Genomic DNA, 21,859 nt, shown 5'->3' with positions numbered 1-21,859 from the left:
AAATTGACCATAATAATTATTATTATTATTCATCTCTGTGCATTTAATAATGGCTTGAAAAAACAACACTATTGGGTGTGGCTATTATATAATTATAAAAAATATCAGGCTATTAATTTTAGGAAATAAAAAAATTCACAAGGGGTCAGTTCACATTGGGTACAAAATCTGGACATTGTATCATTCTTGTCATGATCAGTTGCCAGCCTAACTGCTTGCTAGGGTCGGCCAGGTCCATGAGTGGCGGTCGCATTAGTGTGGGCCAGAACACTATAGACAGGTTACTAGGGGTCATCTTGTTGACCTCATGCTCCTCTTGGATGTGGTTCAAGTGTTCCATCATGAACTTGAGTGTGCTTATATTCGGATGGGGGAGGGAGGAGAGGAGCTCGTGGACACGTGTCTTCTGGGAGTCTGCGTCCAGTGCTGTGTGTGGGGTGTGTGCGTGGGTGGGAGGGGGTGACGCTAAGAATGAACAACTATTGAGAGAATGTCAATTAGCTAGTTTTGATATGAACACAAGTTCCAAACACTCAAAGTTTGCTACTGTAACAGCGCTATTATAATAAAAATGATGAATCTTTGAACACCATAACTTCTGTACCGTTGATCCAATGTCAAAAATGTTATGAGTTTCTGAAACCTTAGAAAGAGACCTTTCAAATGATGTGTTTCAATCCAAAATTTTGTTGGGGCCCTAATTTGTCATTTTTCGGCCTTGGACCATGGGCTATTATTCATGGTATGGCTAAATTGGCAAACAATTTTATCGCTCAAATATGAAATTTGATGACACCATTTGAAAGGTCTCCTTCTAAGCTTTCAGAAATGAAATTGGATCCACAGATTTCAAGTTATGGCAGCTGAAAGAGTCCCCGATTGTAGCCTTTGAAAAATGTTATGGTTGATTTTTACAGTCACAGAACTTGTAACATGTATTGAATCACACCATTGGAAACGTTATAGCTGCAGTAGAGTCATGCAGATCTGAACTACGTAGAGTTCTATAACAGTACAGCCAATGTGTGTGTGTACATTGAACTATAATAATGATAATTATATAGTTATATATAATTTATGAGTTCTTTGTCTACTTACAATTGACGACCAGTAGTTGCGCAGCCACACTCTCTGCTATAAGTGGATTAGGTAGTAACTTGAAGAATGATTTGAGTGTGCTGCTCACTGCACTCTCGTATATATCCAGGCTGGTGAAGTCCAGTTCATGGTCTGTGAGGGGAGGGGGGGGACAGGTCATGTAACTAACTCTGTAAGCATGCAAAGAGAACAGAATAGCTACAATAGATGAGGGGGGATGCTAGAAACAGTAAGGCATACAGAGAGTGGTGTGTGTCTGTGTGTAGACTGCTACAACTCAATGATCAATCTAAGTCAAGTATAGGCTTCTAGCAGCTAGTCACGTTTCTCGGATTTCAATTCATGGATTAGCATAATACTTAAACAGCGTCATTAGTACATATATTAATAAGATACATGTACCATATGGGATGGTACATCTACAATGTACATATGTGATGTGTTGTAACTCACTCTCTTCAAACTTGTCCTGTAGTAACAGAACGTTCTCTTTCTTCCCCGGTACTCGATAGATACCCTCTGACCTCAGCCCCTCACGCTCCACGAACTCCACACACTTCCTCACAAACACGGGGACTCCCCCCTCATCAACCACACTCTCCAACGGGGATCCAAAATAACGATTCAGCTCCGGTTCTTTCTACAAGAGGGGGTGGGGCATGTGAAAATGCTGAGTAAGCATTTAAAAGTAACATACCTTTCCTTTCCGGGTCTTCTTTTTTCCATCTTTCCTTCTTTTATCATCATAGTCTCTTTTCTTCTTTTTAGCCTCCCTAGCGTGCCGACGAGCTGCTTCTTTTTGAGCCTGTTTCTCCAATTGTTTTAGCAATTTCTGAGTCTTTCGTAGATTCTTAATCTCACCAGCTGTCAGTGGCTGTGTGTGTGGGGGGTGGGTGGGTGTAAATGTGTGTGTGGATCTGTGTGTGTGTGTGTGTGTGTGCGTGTATGGGGGACAATAGTTGGTATAATAATTGAAAGGGGGGCCCGCTAGAAATGAAGGCTACAACCACCACTGCATTACAATCACACACACACACACACCCACACACCACACACTACTCACAGTCGACTGGAGTCCTTGTGCCTGGTTCTCCCTAGAGAGTGGTGATCTTGCTTGAGGAGGTGTGGCAGGTTTCCCCTGCTGTGGTTGTGGGACCATGCTCCTGTGTCCACCCTCCGTGCGTGTGGGGGAGTAGGGGGTGTGTCCCTCTGTCCTCATGCTCTTGAGTACATTCTCCAGTGTATCATAAGCCGACTCCTCCTCTTGTGTCAACGAGCTCTCTCTGGCCACTTGTATGTTGTCACTCATCAGTACCATTTTGTTGACAACGTGGTACACTGCCTCCACACCACTCATACTGTCACTGCGCTGTGTGGCTTGTGTGATCTGTGAGGGGAGGGGGCGTATCACACACACACACACACACACTGGGCACACTTCTTGCCTCGCAAAAAGTACATCTACTAGCACACAATATAAATGTTATGGATCCTCAAAGTTAGTTTCGAAAAAATACCCAGAAAAAGAACCTACAATAATTATATTAGCCTATGTTTTTTTCAAAAATGGAAATTTGGGCCGAAAAGAAATCACTTAGATTTAATATAAGAACACCCTCGTAGGCAACAGCAACTTTTAGATTTGAAATCGGACGTTCCTAATATAAGTTAGAAAAAACAGGCCTGATTTTGAAAGGTCTTTACCGTGGCGTAGAGTTTCTGTTGGTCTGATACGGTCCAGGAATGGTCGTCCAGTTCATCCTCACTCTGGAACAACTCGTCATCGTTGTCCTCAAAGTCAGACCAGTTGTATACCCGAGGAGGAAGGGGCGGGGCTTCATCATCGAGGTCCAAATCACTGAAGGGTAGACACACGTACATACCACAATGGTGATACATTCTCAACAAACTAACTTATGCATATTTGAAATGCCATAACTGGTGGTCCAGTTTCAATGAGTTTTCTGAAAGCTTAGAAGAAGCTCTATAAAATAGCATAACCAACCCACAAATTTTGAACACACTGAATTTTATCATTTTCAGGAAAAAGACGTATTATTATAATAATTATGGGCTATAATACAGTCCATGCTATTTGGCCAAAATTGAGTCAAAAAAATGATACTAAGCACTCTAAATGGAAGCCCTTTACAATTATGAAATTGGACCAATGAAATTCAAGTGACGGGCTCTCAAAGTGGTGCACCTCTCCCACCCACCCCACACAAGTACAGGGTGTCTGAGTGAGATATAGTACTAACGTTGGCTGGTAGCGCCTGGCTGGTATAGAGGGAGGGCCCTCCTCGAGGGAGCTCTCTAGTGATCGGGTGAGAGCGTGGCCATTCTCCTGAACACCATCATGGCGATAGTCTCTGGGCAAACTAAACTGTGGAGGGGGAGGGGTAGAATGAAACGCAGTCTTTTAGCAATGGATTACAATAATATCAATCAACAAACAAATGCAGTGAAGTACAGTTTACAGAGTGTATCTCTAAGCACATCACTGGAAAGGTAATTCTGAGAGCTATTGAATGCATCAATTAGTTTTAAAATCGGACAATCTGAACACAAATTACGGGCTCTCAAATACTGAACTCTTACAGAGTGTTCCCTGGATGGTGTGAGTGGACTCTTGATACCCTGCCTCTTGTCCATGGAGTAACTCCTCCCCATTTTATCACTAGACAGCAGCGGTGGTTTAGTACGCACACCAGTATTAAATGACTCTGCTCTCCCACTGACACGAGGGTTGCGACCTGCAACACAAACAAGCATGCCTTGAACACAAAATACTTACCGGTATAACATTTTACAAAGCACCGTACTGTTACATCGGGTTTTGAATGCAAAAGGTTAATCGATTGCAAATGACACTGTACAAGCATCGATTGTGTTTCTAACTATTGTGAATTGCATACCAAACATGGGATATTGCATGCTCACTCTTTTGTTGCGAATTTTGCAATTTGCAATCAAAAGAACGTCGCATTTGAAACCCTGATATAAGGTACATAATTTTGCATACTTAAAAGTACATTAACTAAATATTGTCACATACCAATGGGTGGAGTTGGGGACTTCTTAGATGGCTTCGGGGCAATAGGGGGCGGAGTCTTGGCTGGGATGGGTGGACTACGGCGACCTCGTACGACTTTCTCTGGTAGACTATAAACAGGTTCATCCGGTGTGGTTGATCTCCGTGGGGAAGGTTTGGGTTTGGTGCGCGGAGGCTTGATCACGGTGGAGTACAGGGCCTCGTTGTTGTTGAGTGTGTTATCCTCGGACCTGTGTCTGCTGTGTGTGGGCGGGGGCCGACGAGTCTTAGCCGATAGGTCCACTGTAGCGTACATATCCTCGAGGGAGGTGGTCTGTGAGGGTGTGGGGAGTGTGAGAGGTGTGGGGGGCGGTTGTCGAGGGATAACCGGTAGTGAGTCAGTTCTGGACGGTATAGGTGGAGGGTTGAGACGGTCATAGCTGGGTGGTTTCTTACGCTGTACCTCGGGAGAGGCCTCTAAATGATCGTAGCCTCTATTGGCAGCCAGTTTAGAAGCGCGTTGTCTAGGAGTGGTCTGCACGGTAGCGTACATACTGTTAGGCTCCTCCTCATCGCTGCCTCCATCGAGTATGGATATCTCAGTATCAGTGGGAGAAATAGGAACAGGGGGAGGGGACATGCTGGGACTGCGTAGGGTCTGTCGTTGACGTTCCAGAGTGTTGAACATTGCCAGTGTATTCCCTTGAAATCTCACGGCATCCTCAACACTGGCGTAGTCTCCCTCGGGGAAAGGACTGTCTGTTATATCAGGTGACATGAGGGGGCGGAAGTGGGCGGAGCCTGGGTCAGTCACACTCGATTTCTTCCTCTCCAGAGTGGCAGCTTTCATCTGTTTTATACCGATGTCAGCAGATATTGGGTCCGAGTATATACCACTATCTAACAAGGGAGGTGAAGGTACAGAGGCCGCCTGGAGGGGGCAGAGTGGGCGGAGTCAGCATGTGTGCATGTACAGTGATAATAATGTGTAAATTAAAATTTTTTTCCGATAGTTATCAAATAATTATGATTTTAGTCAAGACGCAGAGCTTATACGTAACGTGTACTGTACACACCTTTTTATTGTGTCGTTCCCTGGCTGGGGGGCGTGGCATAGTTCCCGATGGGTAGGTGGGTGTGAGGGGTGGGCTCTCCTCGTCCAGCAATGCACCAACCGAGTGTCTTATTCTAGTGGGGAGGATCACAGGAAGTTCACGCTCACTCACTGGCCTGCAAGAGAGAGAAGTGGTAATAATTATAATTATACTAACAACACTTTATCGACAGTTCATCTTAAATAGAGATTATTCAGCAGTCCAATTAAACACCATAAGCACGAGGAACCACAAACTTTGAAGTGCATGTATACTGTATTATATTAGCACCTTGCCAATGTAAGCTATCTACTACTTCTCAGGATCACACACACTAAGTCTTGTTATTGTCGTTCAACTAAAGCTGGCTGATATTGTACAACACAGCGACTGGCTTATGTTGAGTTGAATTGAAAGTGTATATTAAGGCATGCCATACATTCCAGTCCCTCAAATAACACAAACCATCACAATTTGATATTCATTCATGATTCGTTAGGGACTCGCTAATGGCAAGGCCTGTAATATTGAAGGCTACACAAACTTAGGGAAATTACAGATTTTGGGCTGTTAGAATTCTATGGTCTAAACACATCACTATTACACTAGGAGAACCCACCCCCCTCACCTTGATGGCAGGGCCCTGGCCTAGACCCTCCCCTCTCACCTTGATGGCAGTGCCCTGGCCTAGACCCTCCCCCCTCACTTTGATGGCAGTGCCCTGGCCTAGACCCTCCCCCCTCACTTTGATGGCAGTGCCCTGGCCTAGACCCTCCCTCCTCACCTTGATGGCAGCGCCCTGGCCTAGACCCACCCCCTCACCTTGATGGCAGTGCCCTGGCCTAGACCCTCCCCCCTCACCTTGATGGCAATGCCCTGGCCTGTCTCTTCTCTCTCTGTCTGCTCACCACCTCCTCTGGCATAGTCTGACTGCTCCACGACGTGAACCGACCAAACCAACACTTGGAGAAGAACTCAGCCGTGTAACCAACTGAGGAATGATCGACATATATCTTACAACAGTTATACATAAAATGATCACAATTAATATTGTACAGTGCAGAATTTTCAAAGTTGTGTGGCTATACGTATGTCAATCATTAAATTCGACACTATTCAGTAAAATCCGCCAAATCGCCAAAATATTTTTAACCCTAACACCCACCAAATTTTAACGTATATTAAATAGTTCTGTAACTCACTTGTCCACTCTGGGTCGCTGGTACTGACAAACACTGCATCACACTTCTCTGCAACCTGCCGTCCCTCTGACATGTGATTGTCCCATGACTCCTCCTCGGACACCATGGCTATAATCATCTTGGGTACGGCAGGTAGTTTAGATAAGAGGAACTTGATAACGGCCAGAGAGGCGGGTCTCGAGGGAGAGTACGCCAATATCACCCCGAGTCGTGTAAAGGATACAATCTCCTTCACATCTGTCAGTGAGGGAGGAGGGGTGCATGGTTTAATTTAACGCTTTAGGTCCCTTTCACGTGGCTCTGTAACCAGAGTTCTGATGGTCTAAAGTTAACGCAATTTTCTGATTTTCTGAAAGCTTAGAAGGTTCAGATGGTATGCTCAAATCTCAAATTTGAAACGGGTCATAATTTCATGGCCATTATAATTATTGTACCAATTATGGCGGTTCAAAAGATGTATGCACTTATACACGTACATGTAGTTCTTACCTAGTGCAGAATGAAAGGTCAAAGTGCACATTCGCAACATTTTGTCCAGATTGCTGTGTACAAATAGCTTGCTCTGTTCGAAACACACTGCCTGATGTCGTAACCATGGTGACAACAGGTCCATTGCCGGGTAGGGATCGTCCACCACTGAACACACAGCAATACTACAAAGTGGGAAATAAATAAATATATTTATATCACGTTGTCAAGGTAACAAGGGTGTAATAAAGAGTCATACAGTTCTTCCCGTGTTATAATCATTACACGGTCGCATAGCCTCGAGGCATGATTTGGTAAGGGGTCATCGTGATATAAAACACATAATTATAGCATGAGAATCCTCGTGTTTGGCCAATATACAGGCAACTCTGCTTATGCCGGTATAATTATTGCATAACACACTGTCTGAGATTTCACTTGTTTAAATCATTTTGCTGGTATTTAATTCTGCTTATTCATAGCGTTACTAATCACTCCTTGTGAGATTCATTGCATTCCAACTATCTGCCTGTACACATCGACTATACTCCATTCGCAGAAATAGCAGAAATAGCAGAAATTAATACCCGCGAAAATATGTAACCTTAAGGTATATCTATATAATTATACTTTTACAGTACACTTACTTAAGTCCTTGATGATCTTTGACAGGAAGGGGGGAGGAGAAGAAGGTTGCCGTGGGCAACACCACCTCCATGATCGCATTCAGTAGTTGTACAATCACCGTGGAAACGACGAGGCGTTTTGGTTGGATAGTGGGTCGCTCAGTTATACACGTCGCTTGTACTCGTGCAGCGAGGGCTTTGGCACGTCTATGAAGGGGCGTGTTACTATCCTCCGAGTCGTCTGAGGGAGGTTAAAGGTCAGGTAGGGGTCAATTGCTAACAGTGTGTAGTATACCTGCTTCTTTGTCTAGAGCGAGGATGACTAGGGGCATCCCCCTGTAGGGCGGTAGGGAGGTCATGACCTCTGGGACCCACAGCCGAGTCAGCATATCCTCCAGCCAATCAACACACTCCATCGAGTTCACCACGGCAACAGCACCTACAGTACAGTAGGGCAGAGTAGATTATGTACGTATAGCCTCACCATTTTTTCTTCAAAAATGAAATTGGGCCTGAAAGCTTTAAACACTCTACTATCAAAGACCTACTAAATGCAATTGTGAATTTGGACAATCCCAACTCTCAATATCGTTCATGGGCAGTCAAAGATACCTCCCAAAACAAGCTAATTTGGGAGAAAGCACGAAAGCTACGGTACGTACTCATGGCCACACCACACACACACACACACACACACACTACATGTACTAGCCTGAGGATTACGTGACGTCATGTGCATGATCTCACCATCAGGTATGTAGTCATGGTTGGTCATGGAGACTATGTCCCCGTGGAACAGGCTCATATCAAGACGATAACTCTGCCCACCAGCATCAAACAACCCACTGCCAGGGAGGTGGTTCTGGAGGGAGGGAGAGATAGTCAATATCATCAGCTTTAATAGAGCAGTGTATTTTGTATTCATAGGCAATACACCACACACTATCAGCACACAATATCTGTGGTGACAATCGCACTGCAAAGGACAGGAGTGGCCACACACACACACACACACACACACACACACACACACACACACACACACACACACACACACACACACACACACACACACACACACACACACACACACACACACACACACACACACACACACACACACACACACACACACACACACACACACACACACACACACACACACACACACACACACACACACACACACACACACACACACACACACACACACACACACACACACACACACACACACACACACACACACACACACACACACACACACACACACACACACACACACACACACACACACACACACACACACACACACACACACACACACACACACACACTCAGACCCCACACACACAGACCCCACACACACACACCATAAAGTCAGATCTGAGTGTGAGCACATTATCCAGTGTCCGTGCAAGGAGGGAGAGGTTGAGGTACTCGTCCCTGTCTGTGTACAGGTTCCACTGTAGCTCCCCGGGGGGTCTCACACTGACTGTGGGGGGTCGCAGCACCTCTCTCCTGGGAGGGAAGCGTAACAACTCGGATATTCACATTCCCAGATCACAATTAGCATACTGTAACTTGATACAATATCACTATAGGCTACATGAGATGCCATCTGAGCAGCCATAGCTACCAGGCAATATAACTAGGTATAATATGGCAGTGGAATAGGCAGTAAAGTGTTGTTGAATATGGTAGTGGATGATGATGTGTAGGATGGAAGTTAAGTCCCCATGAATGGCAGTCAAGGATGTGCCCTACTAAGGTCTTTACCACATGTTAGGCTATTATATACATAGGCAGTGTTAGAAATAATTATTATTGACTGTATGGTCAAATGTCATTTGTGCCTGGTCATACTGACTGGACACATGGAGGAATTATGCATGGTCATTCTAATTAAACATCCGGTCAATGACCGATGGCAGTGAGTAATTTCTAACACTGCAGATGTGTGTGATTAAGGATTAATAAGCTGGGCAGCAGATCCCTGTCATATGTACATGCATGTCCTCTCTCTTTACCTAAGCAGTTTCTCACGACCCATTTTCTCGAGGCCATCGCTGATGTGTGTCCGTGCTTGGGAAGCACTGTCCCCTACTTGTACACTCCCTATGTACTTAAGCACCTGACCTTTACGCACGTCCGCACGGAGGTCCAATCTCTTGTAGCGTGGGCAATCCTACGAGAGGGGAGGGGCATAATACTGAGTCATAATGTCTCGATCATAATTATAATTACCGTATAGCGGGTAATTTTCGTGGGGTAAAGAATTCATTATTTTCGTGGGCAAGCTGACCTCCACGACATTTTAAAGTAGGCGTGGCTTACCATAACATATGAATGCAGTGCTCACGAAAATCACCATTTTCGAATTTTTTACCCCACGAAAATTACCCGCTATACAATACTAATACAGTTTAAAGTTTAATTAATATGCACTAACGAAGGAGATGCTAAAACACTCTGTTGATCATACACTTTAAATGGTTCACTAACGAGATGTTAATTGCTTGTTAGAATCAAAAACAGGAAGTGCTTAAGTGTTAAACGCTCTTCAAACACAACTACTAATGAATGATAATTAAAAAACTTAATTAAGACCCTCTCTCACTTTGAGCTCTGTGTCTATCTTATTGATGGTTTGTTGAACGTCCCCGACTAGCTGCTCCTCAAACAACTCGATGCTCTCCAGAATCAGCTCCTTCAGGTCCGTCACACAGTCCCGCAGGACCTCACTCATGTGCTCCAGGAAGAGCTTGGTGAGTCTGTCTCCACTGACTAGCTCTGCCTCCTCAGCAACTCCAAGCTCCTCCCATAATAGGGCCTGCTTCGTACCTACAGTGGTGGGTGGGTGGATCAAACACTGCCTTGAATACACAACTTATGCTATCTACATGTACAAAGCTGTGGTGTCAATGGTTCTACAAATACTGTATCTCTTTCATGTACATGTAGAAGCAATAATAATATAGTATACCCACTCTAGTGTGATAGTGACAAACAAGCCAGACACTTTCAACACCCCACACACACCTACACACGCCCACGCACATCCTCACACACACCCACACACACTCACCAGGCATAAGCCCCCTGGCATTGCGGAGGACGTCCTGAATCTTGTCAAAAGCTGCATCCTCTCTTTGTGTCTTCAGTACCTAAAGGAAGCGCACACACACACAGTCACACCCACACACACACAGTCACACCCACACACACACAGTCACACCCACGCACACACGCACACACACACACAGTCACACACCCCACACACACAGTCACACACACACACACACACACACGGGTACTCTACGCTATGATTACAATGATGAATGCCATACATACCAGACACTGCTGCCCCAACGGCCTACCTAACATGACATGTGTATATACACTTGTTAGCAGGAGCATACACATGCCATAACAATGCTCACAACATACCAGAAATATGCCCACACTGGTCGGCAGTGGTCGGCAGTGGTCGGTGCTAACCACCTCTACACAAAAAAGTAATAACCACTACGAGGATCACCTTTCAGGCCTAGTTTACTAGGATTAAAAATAGCTACTTAGAAATCCTGGGTACATCAGCACATTGCAGCTCTGACTAAATCTCATACCATTAACTGACAACCACCCACTCACCTTGTCAATGTGGTTGTGGAGTACTTCTCGTCCAATGTCCTCCAGCATGAGACCATAGGGTACTGTGTCTCTGTTAGTAGACTTGAGCAGATCGTTGTCATCACGCCACTCGCGGACATCCTCAAAATACTGGCTAAACTTGCTGCTTGAACGAAGTGCCGTACAGCAACTTTCAATATTATCGTTGAGGGAGAGGTTGGGAATGAGGGCGTCTAGTATTAGAGGGAGGAGCTCTACATAACGCATCAGTTTACACTCGAGTTGCTGCCTCTTGAGAAACGCTAGCTGTCCTCGTACTAGCTTGTAAATACGATCAAGTCCTTTCAACTCTAACAGAAGTTCATACTCCGACTGCTTCTGAAGTTCCTTGCACACTTGAAACATGTCTTGACTGAAGTCAGTTACTTCGCGATGTAACAAGCTCTGAAACGCATCCTCGACTTTTCGAATTCTCTCATCAAGATGGGTCTTAGCATCTGCAAACGTTGTTAGCTTGGTCTTGGGTTTCTTGGGGTCAACCAGATGACACAGGACAAGGAAGCAGGCGTCAACGTTGATGTTCCTTATAGCACTTACTTCAATCAACTGGATTTGTTTCTTTGACTTACTCACGAGCTCTGCCACACTAGCCACAGATTCGTCAATAGCCGAGTCGTATTTTGTCATGGCAACCACAATCGGCTTCTTGGTTTGTTGTATGGCTTGAAACAACCGAGTGACAAACTCTCTTTGAGGGTTAGAGAAATCAAGCGGAGTGGATACATCCACGCACAGGATGAAGCCATCAATACTGAACTTGTCAGGGAACTTTGGTACATCGCTGTATTCTTCTGGCAATGCTAGCTGGTCGTCACTGATGTACATGACCTTACCTCCGCTGTGCAGCTTAAGCTGCGTGCAGCGTTTGTGATAAGGTTTCGAGTGCGTGAAGGGTTTAAAGGTCGAATCATCAACAAATTCTGTGTGCTCCACAAGCTGCAGGGGGGAGGAAATATGCTGAGTCAGTTTTGTGGGCGTATATGAGCATCAACAAATGTGTGAGATGTTTGGATAATTTGGTTGATTAAAGAAGCAATGAGCCAGATCAAAAAGAAGTCCCAATTGGGTCCTTAACTAACACTAAGGGATAGTGTTAGCCAACAGAGCTCTTACAGTGACCTCCTCCACACACACACACACTCCTGATCGTTTAGCTTGTTTGTTGATTCTCATTAGTGTGTTTTCACATTTACTGTCAACAACTTGGGAAGCTACACGTCTTTCAGCTGGAGTATAAGAAACTAGCTCCAGCTGTTCTGAGACTCAATGCCAATACCATCTAGCCTCCCCTTCACCCCACACACACACACCCTCCACACACACACCCTCTACACACACCCTCCACACACACACACCCTCCACACACACACACACACACACACACACACACACACACACACACACACCCATACATACACCTTCCACACACCCACACACACACACAAGGATAGTTCTAAAACAACAGTACTAATTAATATCGCCTATTTTGAGCAGTGTATAGTGACACAAGTTTTAATTGAATACTTGTTGTACCTGTTATGGAAGCCCTCTAACCATATACACACAGGGACACACAGTGCTCACCTGAATGGTGACTTCCTGTCCGTCCTCAAGCCCGACCGTCTTTCCTCCCCAGTACAGGAAATGGTTCTGGTTGATGATGTTACTACCAAAGTCAGAGTTGTTGAGAACACTGGTGTGCTCTCTCAGCTCATCGTGTTTGGGCCGTACAAAACGGTTGCAGAGGTATGATTTACCCGCCCCTTGCCCGGTAAGTCCCTGGAAGGAGGCGGTGGTTAGTCCACACACGACCACGTTAATCACTGAGCCTTTCTTGCTGGCCATGTCTTGTTTCTCTGTGTGGAGGTTGGTGGTTGTTCTGTGTGTGTGTGTGTGAGGAGGGTGGGTGGTTGTTGTGTGTGTGTGTGTGTGTGTGTGTGTGTGTGTGTGTGTGTGTGTGTGAGGAGGGTGAGTGGTTGTTTGTTTACTCAACTGCAGCTCAATGTTTGTTTTTTAACATTGAATAACAAGGATTATACAAATATGACAGTTTGTTGAGTACAGTGCTGGGTATGTGGTGTATATTAAATGCACGTACAGTTCTCACGTTCGTTCTAACTACAAGTATGTTTCAGATGTTGACAGATATAATATTATGCTTCCATTGAAAGTATGATATATATACAGACACAGATCTACTAGCTCTGCATTGTGTGAATGTATGGTATTAAGGACAGGACCTACATTGTACTCGGCCATGGCAACTAGATTCTAGCTCAATAATTATACTACCACCAGACAATGTTGACCCAGCCCTACATACCTTTATCTCCCAACGGACCACTTCTCTCGGCCGTAACTTGCTTCTAATGGCGTGGCCCTTGGCTCTGAGGCTTGTTCTGTGTATCACTAGCTGCAGGGTAGCGTAAACTAACTCTATTCTACAATTGTACAAAGGGAGGTGACATGTTCAGCTGACCTGCAACAGTCTATTTATCATGCAGCAATTCCGGAAAGTTGGGCGTGGCTCGTTGGTTGTGCAGCGCCTATCCCTCAGTCAAGGAAAAGTCCCCTCGGCCTGGAAAGTCTCAAATGTAACCCCAATTCACAAAGCTGGTGATAAATCTGATGTCTCTAACTATAGACCAATTTCATTACTGTCCTTAATATCGAAGGTTCTCGAGAGAATTGTTCACAATCAAATATCACTTCATTTAACATCAAACAAACTTCTCTCCAACAACCAATTTGGTTTCAGGTCAGGATTTTCAACTCAGGATGCACTACTGACTGTCACAAACGACTGGCACCAATTACTATCAAAAAACAGACAAGTAGGAGCAGTTTTCTTTGATATTCGTAAAGCATTCGACTCTGTCCCCCACAATCAGATCATTAAGTCACTCTCAAAACATGGTATCTCGGGTCCACTGCTAACTTGGCTCTCAGACTACCTATCAAACAGAAGTCAGAGAGTCGTCCTGGAAGGTGCATCCTCAACACCGTGCCGTGTAACGTCTGGAGTCCCTCAAGGCTCTATTCTGGGACCCCTACTGTTCATTATATTCATGGACTCGCTGAATGAAATAAAGCTCTGCCCCGGAACCAAGCTAATCCTATATGCTGATGACATCCTCCTTTACAGGCCAGTAATTTCAGATAACGATCTCACTCAGCTCCAGCAGGATATTAATGCAGTTCACAACTGGACTATACAACATGGTCTCCTTCTAAACAACAAAAAAACCAATGTTCTACCCATCACAAGATCTATGAATGCGATCCCACTCACCCTCTCTATTTCAAACCAGCAAATCCCCATTGTGGAATGTTTCAAGTACCTCGGCGTCACCATCTCTAAGAATCTGTCCTGGTCTGAGCACATTACCAACACTGTGAGGACATCCAAACAACAACTGGGATTGCTCCACAGGAAGTTAAAAGATGCATCACAGCAATCAAAGCATACAATTTACAGGAGCACTGTACTACCCAAACTTGAATACTGCGCCGCAGTATGGGACCCCCATCAATCAACACTCACCAAGAAACTGGAGAACACCCAATCATTTGCCTGCAAAATCATAACCAAAGAATGGAAATCTGACTATACTTCTCTACTTAACAAACTCCAACTCAAATCTCTTAAAGACCGCAGGAATATCCAAAAACTTAAAGTATGCTTCAAAATCATCAACAACAAATCCTGTATTCCTCCCTCTGTCTTCTCACCCCACCCATCCCCTTCCCCCCGTCATCCGCACAGCCAAATACTCTTTATACCACATGTGGGCACCTCATCCCACAAACATTCCTTTTTTCTGGATGTAATACCAAAATGGAATTCTTTACCACCAGAAGTTATCAACAGCTCCTCTGATTCATCATTTAAATCGAACCTCAGTAGCTTTTTGTGTAATAATTATTATAATTAGCCGTAGCTCCTGTTTTATTTCTCTGTTTTTGTGTTGTCCAGGGGAAGTCTTCACACTAGCCATCTGAGCTACCTGATCTACCCTTATGCACACCTTGGTTTTGCATAAAAATTTCTTAAATAAAAAAAAAAAAAAAAAAAAATAGCATGTGGAAGTGTGACGACCTTAATTTAACATACCGCAGATTATCTGTGTCCTCAGCAATTAACAATGTTGATATGACAATGTCTACTACTAAGGATAGCTTGGAGCCCACCACTGAGCCTGGCTATGACATACAGGGCCACTCTCAAGTCAGGAGATGCCGAGTCTGCAGTAGCTCCACACTCAAAATGATTGCAGCCACTCTGTGTATTGCAGGAGCAGTGGCTACATGTGCGTAAGCCTGTTAGCTAGTATAGTAAAGGCCACTAGGATCGTAGCAGGTCCTGTGTATACAGCTGTGTGGTTGCTTTCCCATCAGATTGACCAGTGCGAGATCGAAAATGATTGTTTATGTGTGTGTGTGTATGCAGGGGTTGCAATGGCGGAGGTTCTACAAACCTTGAACAAGGAGTACAAGAGCACATTCTTCATGAGTTACTTTGTGCGCAGCTCCTACTCCGTCCTCTACGTCGGCTGGGCACTCTGGAGGTATGTATATACCGTATAGCGGGTAATTTCGTGGGACAAAATGCAATAATTATTGCATATTGAGACATTTCGTGGGTAATATTTTCGTGGTTGGAGCTTGCACTGCAGGTAAAGGTAGGCAAGGTCGCTTCATTTGTGGGTAAAATATTCGTGGTCAGACATCCAACCATGAAAACCACGAATATTTTGCCCCACGAAAATTACACATTATACGGTACTGTTCGTCTACTGATTCAATTAGCTGTGTCTAATTTAAATGCTGTCAATAATTTTATTATTATTATTTTGTTATAATTATGATCTGCTCTCTGACACAGGTACTTCCCCTACTGTACCAGCAACTCCTACTCTTGTAACAGAGCTGAGGATGGGGCTCTCACCAACTTCAGGTGTAGTTATTAAGCAGTTACCATAACGTTGCATAAGCACTACGCTTGTTATGTATGTAGGTCTCTGGGAATTTGGAGTGGTCTAATTGCTGCCGTTGGACTAGTGTCCGGTTACACCTGGTATCTGTCCCTCTCAAGAACAAAGTGAGTCATCTACCCATACCACACACACCACACACACACCCTCACACTCCTCACACCACACACACTCCACACACCCGGCCTCACAGCGTTCCTGCAAACACGGCCATCTTCCAGTGTGCAGCAGCCGTTGTATTCATCATCTCAGTGCCACTACTCAAGGAGAGGGTAACTGTCCTAAAGGTAAGTATAGTATATCGTATATAGTTCACACGGATCATTCAGTCTCCCCCCATGCACAGATACTGTGTGTGCTGGTGAGTATTGGAGGTGTGTTTATAGTGGCCTTCTTCTCAACTGACAAGAACAACTGCTCACCAGCTAACAACATTACTAACAGTTCTACTGGCTCTGGTTTGTATGAGGATGACCCCTGTGAACCCAAGCAAGAGACGAGCACCCCACTAGGATACGTGGTACGTATAATACTGAGAACTAATCGACTGTTCAACAATTGCTTTATTCCATTCACACACAGTTTCTCGTGGTGGCCGTGATAACATACGCTCTCTATGAAACGTTTTATAAGAAATTTGCCACCAAGAAAGATGATTCTATTCCTTCTATAAATGGTATCCGTGTCCTGGGCTATATTGGGATCCACACACTGCTGTGGATGTGGCCACCTATCCTCATCTTCCACTACACTGGCTTTGAGCTCTTCCATTTCCCCCCTACAATGAAGCTGTTTGGACTACTGGTGGTGAATGCTCTCATGGATATTGTGTTTAATGGATGCTTATTAGTGGCAATTGCCCTGTCATCACCTCTCTATGCATCGTAAGTCTGGTGGTTAATTATGTACTGTTTCAAATCAGAGGAGGTCCGACATGCGTGCACGAATCACTACAAGTTCAGTGCATTTGGCCTGAACATTATCACGTGACCGCAATGACTGAACTTGTACACGCATGTCGGGCCTCCTCTGGTTTCAAATCAATCACTGTTCACACCTCGTCCTCCTAATGTTAACAATATTGCAACTGCACATACATTCCTTGTGTGGTTATCTCTGTACACATACGTATAACCTGGCTGTTTTTTATTTACGATAATAATCACATTCCCTCACACACACATACCCAGAGTTGGTACCATCACTGCCATCCCTACGTCAGTGGTAGTGGATCTCATTATCCATCATTTCCTGCCCTCATGGCAAGCATTTGTGGGGATTGTCCTCATTCTGACTGGGTTCATAGGGTTCGTTATATCAGAGTTTCGTGAGAAAACACTGGAAAGGAAGCACAAGAAAAGCAAGTCTCTTAAGAATGCAGCTACATATAGTTCCATAGATACCTCCTCAGGTAGCTTACCAGAAGAGAAGCAACCATTGATGAGCAAGGCAGAAACTAACAGACAATGGTGGCCAATAGTGACCAAATATATGATATAGTTTTTATTCAAATATTTATTTTGTCATGTGAATTTGAATTTAAATATTTTTTGGCAATCGTTGGCATTGTTGTTCATCTATGCTCTTGGGCTTTGCAGACAGGCTAGCTCATCCAGACTACTCTAATCTATAGGTAGCTACTATACAATCTATATCTGTAGTGAGGAAAGGATCGAGGTTGTTCCTGACTATATAAAGAGGTGAAAATTTCCTCTTATTGAACCACCCACGCAAAATGAGAGCTCTAGCCCCACCCCCCTAATCACATGTAGCTGTATTATGCTTGCACTCTAATCCTAGCTCTCTTGAATTTGCCTCCGAGCTATTAGGTCTGGCCCCCAGACTAATATTATCATATGTATGTACATGTAGCTAGATAAATATAGCCATGATGAAAGATTCTACAGCTTCCAGGGATGCAGAGAGCATACAGAGGTCGGTCAAGAAGTCCACTGCAACACTGAAGATGGTGGGGGCCACTGTCTGCATTGCTGGAGTGGTGGCCACTTGTAAGCATTCACCCTTGCTTTCATGTATGAGTAGCTGTGATTGTGTGTGTGTGTGCAGGGGTTGCAATGGCCGAGGCTTTGCAGAACTTAAACAAGGAGTTTCCAAGTCCATTCTTCATGACCTACTTTATACACAGCTCCTATGCTCTCCTCTACGTCGGCTGGGCACTCTGGAGGTAATACTATAATATATTGAATGCTGACAGTTTTCCCTGTTGTGACTCCCTTTGTACCGCACCCCACACACACAGGTACTTCCCTTACTGTATTACCAGTAACTCCTACTCTTGCAACAGAGCTGGGGATGGGGCTCTCACTGACTTCAGATCTCTTGCCATATGATCGGGAATATTGGGTGCCCTGTCTTTCATCCAAGGCTATGCCTGGTATCTCTCCCTTACACGAACCAAGTGAGTCATCTATCTACCACCCACTCCACACACTTCCACACTGCACACACTCCACACAACACCCTCACAGCATACCTTCAAACACGGCCATCTACCAATCTGTGTCTGCTATTGTATTCATCATCTCAGTCCCAATACTCAAGGAGAGGGTCACTGTCCTAAAGGTAAGTATATATCGTATATAGTTCACACGGATCATTCAGTCCCCCCCATGCACAGATACTGTGTGTGCTGGTGAGTATTGGAGGTGTGTTTATGGTGGCCTTCTTCTCAACTGACAAGAACAACTGCTCACCAGCTATTGTAAGCAACTTTACTAACAGTTCTACTGGCTCTGGATTTTATGAGGATGACCCCTGTGAACCCGAGCAAGAGACGAGCACTCCTATTGGATTCGTGGTATGCTGATTTGTAAATAATTCTTATAATATTATTTCGTGCAGCTCTTGATTGGTTCTGTGTGCACTTATGCTGTCTATGAAGTACTCTACAAGAAGTTTGCAACAAAGAAAAATGATTCATCTGCTACTGTTAATGGTCTCCGTGTCCTTGGCTATACGGGAGTCCACACACTGCTGTGGATGTGGCCACCATTTATCATCCTCCACTACACTGGCTTTGAGCCCTTCCATTTCCCTGCTACAATGGAGCTGCTTGGACTACTGGTACTGAATGCTCTCATGGATATTACGTTCTTTGGGTGTCTGCTGGTCTGCATTGCTCTATCATCACCACTCTATGCATCGTAAGTTTAACAAAAATGTTGAACTGAGTTTACCCTCATACCCATTATATTACATCCAGAGTTGGCTCCATATTGGCCATTCCAGCATCTGTGGTGGTAGATCTAATCATCCATCATTTCCTGCCCTCCTGGAAAGTGTTTGTGGGCATTGTACTCATTTTGATCGGATTTACTGGATTCGTTATATCCCAAATTCGAGAGATGCAAATTGAAAAAAAATACAAGAGGACACCAGAGCCTGTGAATGAGGGCGACCCTTTATTAAAGCATAAGAACACTGCAGCAGCTTTTACTCGTCGTACTCATAATGCATGGAGGGACAGGCTGTGCACATATTTATTTTAGCCCCTACCGTAATATTCCTTTTAATTTTGTTTATCCTAATAATTATTTTTTAATGATATTCATTATGGAATAAACCGCTGAATTAGATAGGGTATTAAAAGAAAAGTTTAAATTAAAGCTGACATCGACGGCACACAAAGTTCAAGACCCTAGCCCTCTGATCTCGGAGATCTAATAGCTCTCAGTCTGTGAATATCGAATGCTGCCGCCTCTCTCTTGTCATGGCTAGCATGTTCTTTTCGTCTAAACAAAGGGTAAGGAAAGAACAAAGACTCAACCCGTTGTTGAGGGGATCGGGGTCGGCTGTAAGTACCTCTGTGTACACTAGGCTGACTAGATGTCATCAATCGAATCATGCTTGATCATGAGATATGTGAAGTTTGATTGGATAGCTAGCTAGCTGTCTAGATATTAAGATTGACTTGCATGATTAAATCCTATACTGTAGGTGTATTGTGTGCTACATGATTAGATGTTATAATTATACTTATTGTGTTGTTTCTATGGCTTGCCCCTGACTGTGTTTGTCTGTCATTGCTTCATACAGACCTTCCGGCCTAAAAAGAAATGGGAGAAAGGATCAGTCAAACATGACCTACACAAGAAAGCGAAGGTGCCTTTCTGTTTCGTATTATTATAGCTCAGTTTCAGTACTGTGTGTGTGTGTGGTTTGTGCCACCTCTCAGGAACCTACAGTCTAGTCTTATTGTGTGTGTGTTTGAAAGCACATATTTTGTTTGGCCAGGGAATGCTGTAACTACAAACAAGACTCTCTGTGTACAATAATTATAGGATGTATTCGTTTATTTTCGTATTATGTTTTGATAAACGTAGCCTTTCATCGATTATTTCCCTCCTTTCAGGCAACCCTCAACTCTGGACTGGATCTGCGTCAAGCTGTGAAGCTTCCTGATGATGAGGACTACAATGATTGGCTGGCTGTGCATGTTGTAGACTTTTTTAACCGTATCAACATTATTTACGGGACAGTCTGCGAGTTCTGTACGGATGAAACGTGTCCACACATGTCCGGGGGTCCAAAGTTCGAGTACTACTGGGCGGACGAGGTGCAGAAGAAGCCACTTGCTCTATCAGCTCCAGATGTGAGTTTTTAGCATGTGCAGTGTACCCGTGGTTGATAGTTGTCCCTTACAGTACATCACACGACTCATGGAGTGGACTGAGAAGCAGATCAACAACGAGCATATTTTCCCTATGGAAGTGGGTATGTTATTAGAGGGTAGTTTTGACATCTGTAGCTATTCAACTTGGATACCTTATGAGGTCATTATGTGATAGCATTTGCAGGCTGTAGGTCTTTGATGTACAAGTTCACACACACACGCACGCACACACACACACACACACACACTCACACACACTCACACACACACACACACACACACACACACACACCACACACACACACACACACACCACACACACACACACACACACACACACACACACACACACACACACACACACACAGGGACACCGTTTCCCAAGGCTTTCCTCCCGGTTTGCAAGAAGATCTTCACGAGGCTTTACCGTGTCTTTGTTCATGTCTATATACACCACTTTGAGAAAGTAGTCGCCATTGGAGCAGTAAGTCCAATAATGCACACACATCAGAGGACATTATCTAATCGTGTCTTGTCCCTTATTGCAGGAAGCACACGTGAACTCCTGCTACAAACATTTCTACTTTTTTATCACTGAGTTCAATCTTGCAGATTCCAAAGAATTTGAGCCTCTGGTGAGCAAATTAATGATGCATGTGCATTATTATAGTCTCTTAACCTTTGACCCCTCCTCTCCCTGCAGAAAGACCTGAACGATCCTCTGCGTCTCTGACTGTTTTATCTCCACACTATATACCTCACTTGATCTGACACATACATTAGGGATACGTATCTATGATCTGGACTGTTGTAGTTACAAGTAGAGGATAATAATTATATTAATAGTTTTTATTGTGTGTTTTTGTGAAACAAGATGGATGAAGTGTCAATAACTGATTATTGCTACTTTTTGCTGCTTTGACAATAATAAAATCCCAATATTCATGAATGAACTTGTCACATCTCTATATAGTCACATCCAAACCACCTCACAGTCATGATGACTAATGAGGTAAT

At 44.2% G+C, this 21,859-nt stretch overlaps 4 protein-coding genes across 6 annotated transcripts; 3 read left to right on the top strand and 1 right to left on the bottom strand.

Annotated features, from left to right (window-relative positions):
• Positions 1–3: 3 nt before the first annotated feature.
• LOC135333274 (rho GTPase-activating protein 35-like) lies at positions 4–13,731 on the bottom strand. Its single transcript, XM_064528202.1, has 23 exons — positions 13,539–13,731; positions 12,800–13,094; positions 11,177–12,151; positions 10,611–10,689; positions 10,143–10,366; positions 9,553–9,710; positions 8,896–9,043; positions 8,270–8,384; positions 7,818–7,961; positions 7,544–7,763; positions 6,918–7,081; positions 6,429–6,665; positions 6,088–6,217; positions 5,209–5,362; positions 4,157–5,063; positions 3,700–3,854; positions 3,360–3,484; positions 2,803–2,956; positions 2,162–2,485; positions 1,796–1,972; positions 1,552–1,738; positions 1,099–1,230; positions 4–426 (listed from the first exon to the last, which is right to left on the bottom strand). Exons 2-23 carry the CDS (start codon positions 13,058–13,060, stop codon positions 146–148), a joined length of 5,451 nt encoding a protein of 1,816 aa, XP_064384272.1. The 5' UTR covers positions 13,061–13,094; positions 13,539–13,731; the 3' UTR covers positions 4–145.
• Positions 13,732–15,331: 1,600 nt separating this feature from the next.
• Positions 15,332–17,773, top strand: LOC135333537 (uncharacterized). 2 transcript variants are annotated; one of them, XM_064528509.1, is made up of 9 exons: positions 15,332–15,525; positions 15,666–15,783; positions 16,101–16,172; positions 16,233–16,316; positions 16,403–16,496; positions 16,556–16,729; positions 16,792–17,093; positions 17,400–17,569; positions 17,621–17,773. In XM_064528509.1, the coding sequence occupies exons 1-9, from the start codon at positions 15,369–15,371 to the stop codon at positions 17,707–17,709; spliced, it is 1,260 nt and encodes a 419-aa protein (XP_064384579.1). In that variant the 5' UTR covers positions 15,332–15,368; the 3' UTR covers positions 17,710–17,773. The 2 variants fall into 2 exon arrangements, with proteins under 2 accessions (XP_064384579.1, XP_064384578.1); XM_064528508.1 differs by having other exon boundaries at positions 17,400–17,773.
• A 198-nt stretch (positions 17,774–17,971) lies between these two features.
• On the top strand, positions 17,972–19,763 carry LOC135333535 (solute carrier family 35 member F5-like). Its single transcript, XM_064528505.1, has 7 exons — positions 17,972–18,218; positions 18,277–18,394; positions 18,470–18,628; positions 18,699–18,792; positions 18,848–19,027; positions 19,072–19,373; positions 19,433–19,763. The coding sequence occupies exons 5-7, from the start codon at positions 18,884–18,886 to the stop codon at positions 19,716–19,718; spliced, it is 732 nt and encodes a 243-aa protein (XP_064384575.1). The 5' UTR covers positions 17,972–18,218; positions 18,277–18,394; positions 18,470–18,628; positions 18,699–18,792; positions 18,848–18,883; the 3' UTR covers positions 19,719–19,763.
• Positions 19,764–19,810: 47 nt separating this feature from the next.
• On the top strand, positions 19,811–21,739 carry LOC135333536 (MOB kinase activator 3B-like). 2 transcript variants are annotated; one of them, XM_064528507.1, is made up of 7 exons: positions 19,811–19,972; positions 20,266–20,331; positions 20,582–20,821; positions 20,874–20,943; positions 21,211–21,326; positions 21,391–21,477; positions 21,546–21,739. In XM_064528507.1, exons 1-7 carry the CDS (start codon positions 19,940–19,942, stop codon positions 21,573–21,575), a joined length of 642 nt encoding a protein of 213 aa, XP_064384577.1. In that variant the 5' UTR covers positions 19,811–19,939; the 3' UTR covers positions 21,576–21,739. The 2 variants fall into 2 exon arrangements, with proteins under 2 accessions (XP_064384577.1, XP_064384576.1); XM_064528506.1 differs by having other exon boundaries at positions 19,827–20,023.
• Positions 21,740–21,859: the final 120 nt, after the last annotated feature.

Source organism: Halichondria panicea, chromosome 3 (assembly GCF_963675165.1).
Source record: "Halichondria panicea chromosome 3, odHalPani1.1, whole genome shotgun sequence".
NCBI lineage: Eukaryota > Metazoa > Porifera > Demospongiae > Suberitida > Halichondriidae > Halichondria > Halichondria panicea.
Note: the sequence above shows the minus strand (reverse complement) of the source record. Positions and strands in the feature narration are given on the sequence as shown.

Bases quoted from the DNA above. Each gene is read 5' to 3' on its own strand.
- LOC135333537 (XM_064528508.1), top strand. From the start codon at position 15,369: ATGACAATGTCTACTACTAAGGATAGCTTGGAGCCCACCACTGAGCCT. The intron at 16,317-16,402 runs GTGAGTCATCTA...CCGGCCTCACAG, and splicing joins CTGTCCCTCTCAAGAACAAA to CGTTCCTGCAAACACGGCCA. The intron at 16,497-16,555 runs GTAAGTATAGTA...CCCCATGCACAG, and splicing joins AGAGGGTAACTGTCCTAAAG to ATACTGTGTGTGCTGGTGAG.
- LOC135333274 (XM_064528202.1), bottom strand. From the start codon at position 13,060: ATGGCCAGCAAGAAAGGCTCAGTGATTAACGTGGTCGTGTGTGGACTA. The intron at 9,711-10,142 runs GTGAGAGAGGGT...CCCCTCTCGTAG, and splicing joins AGATAGACACAGAGCTCAAA to GATTGCCCACGCTACAAGAG. The intron at 1,973-2,161 runs GTGAGTAGTGTG...CCACACACACAG, and splicing joins CACAAGGACTCCAGTCGACT to CCACTGACAGCTGGTGAGAT.
- LOC135333535 (XM_064528505.1), top strand. From the start codon at position 18,884: ATGGTGGCCTTCTTCTCAACTGACAAGAACAACTGCTCACCAGCTATT. The intron at 19,028-19,071 runs GTATGCTGATTT...TATTTCGTGCAG, and splicing joins GCACTCCTATTGGATTCGTG to CTCTTGATTGGTTCTGTGTG. The intron at 19,374-19,432 runs GTAAGTTTAACA...TATTACATCCAG, and splicing joins TCATCACCACTCTATGCATC to AGTTGGCTCCATATTGGCCA.
- LOC135333536 (XM_064528506.1), top strand. From the start codon at position 19,940: ATGGCTAGCATGTTCTTTTCGTCTAAACAAAGGGTAAGGAAAGAACAA. The intron at 20,332-20,581 runs GTGCCTTTCTGT...CCCTCCTTTCAG, and splicing joins ACCTACACAAGAAAGCGAAG to GCAACCCTCAACTCTGGACT. The intron at 20,944-21,210 runs GTATGTTATTAG...ACACACACACAG, and splicing joins TATTTTCCCTATGGAAGTGG to GGACACCGTTTCCCAAGGCT.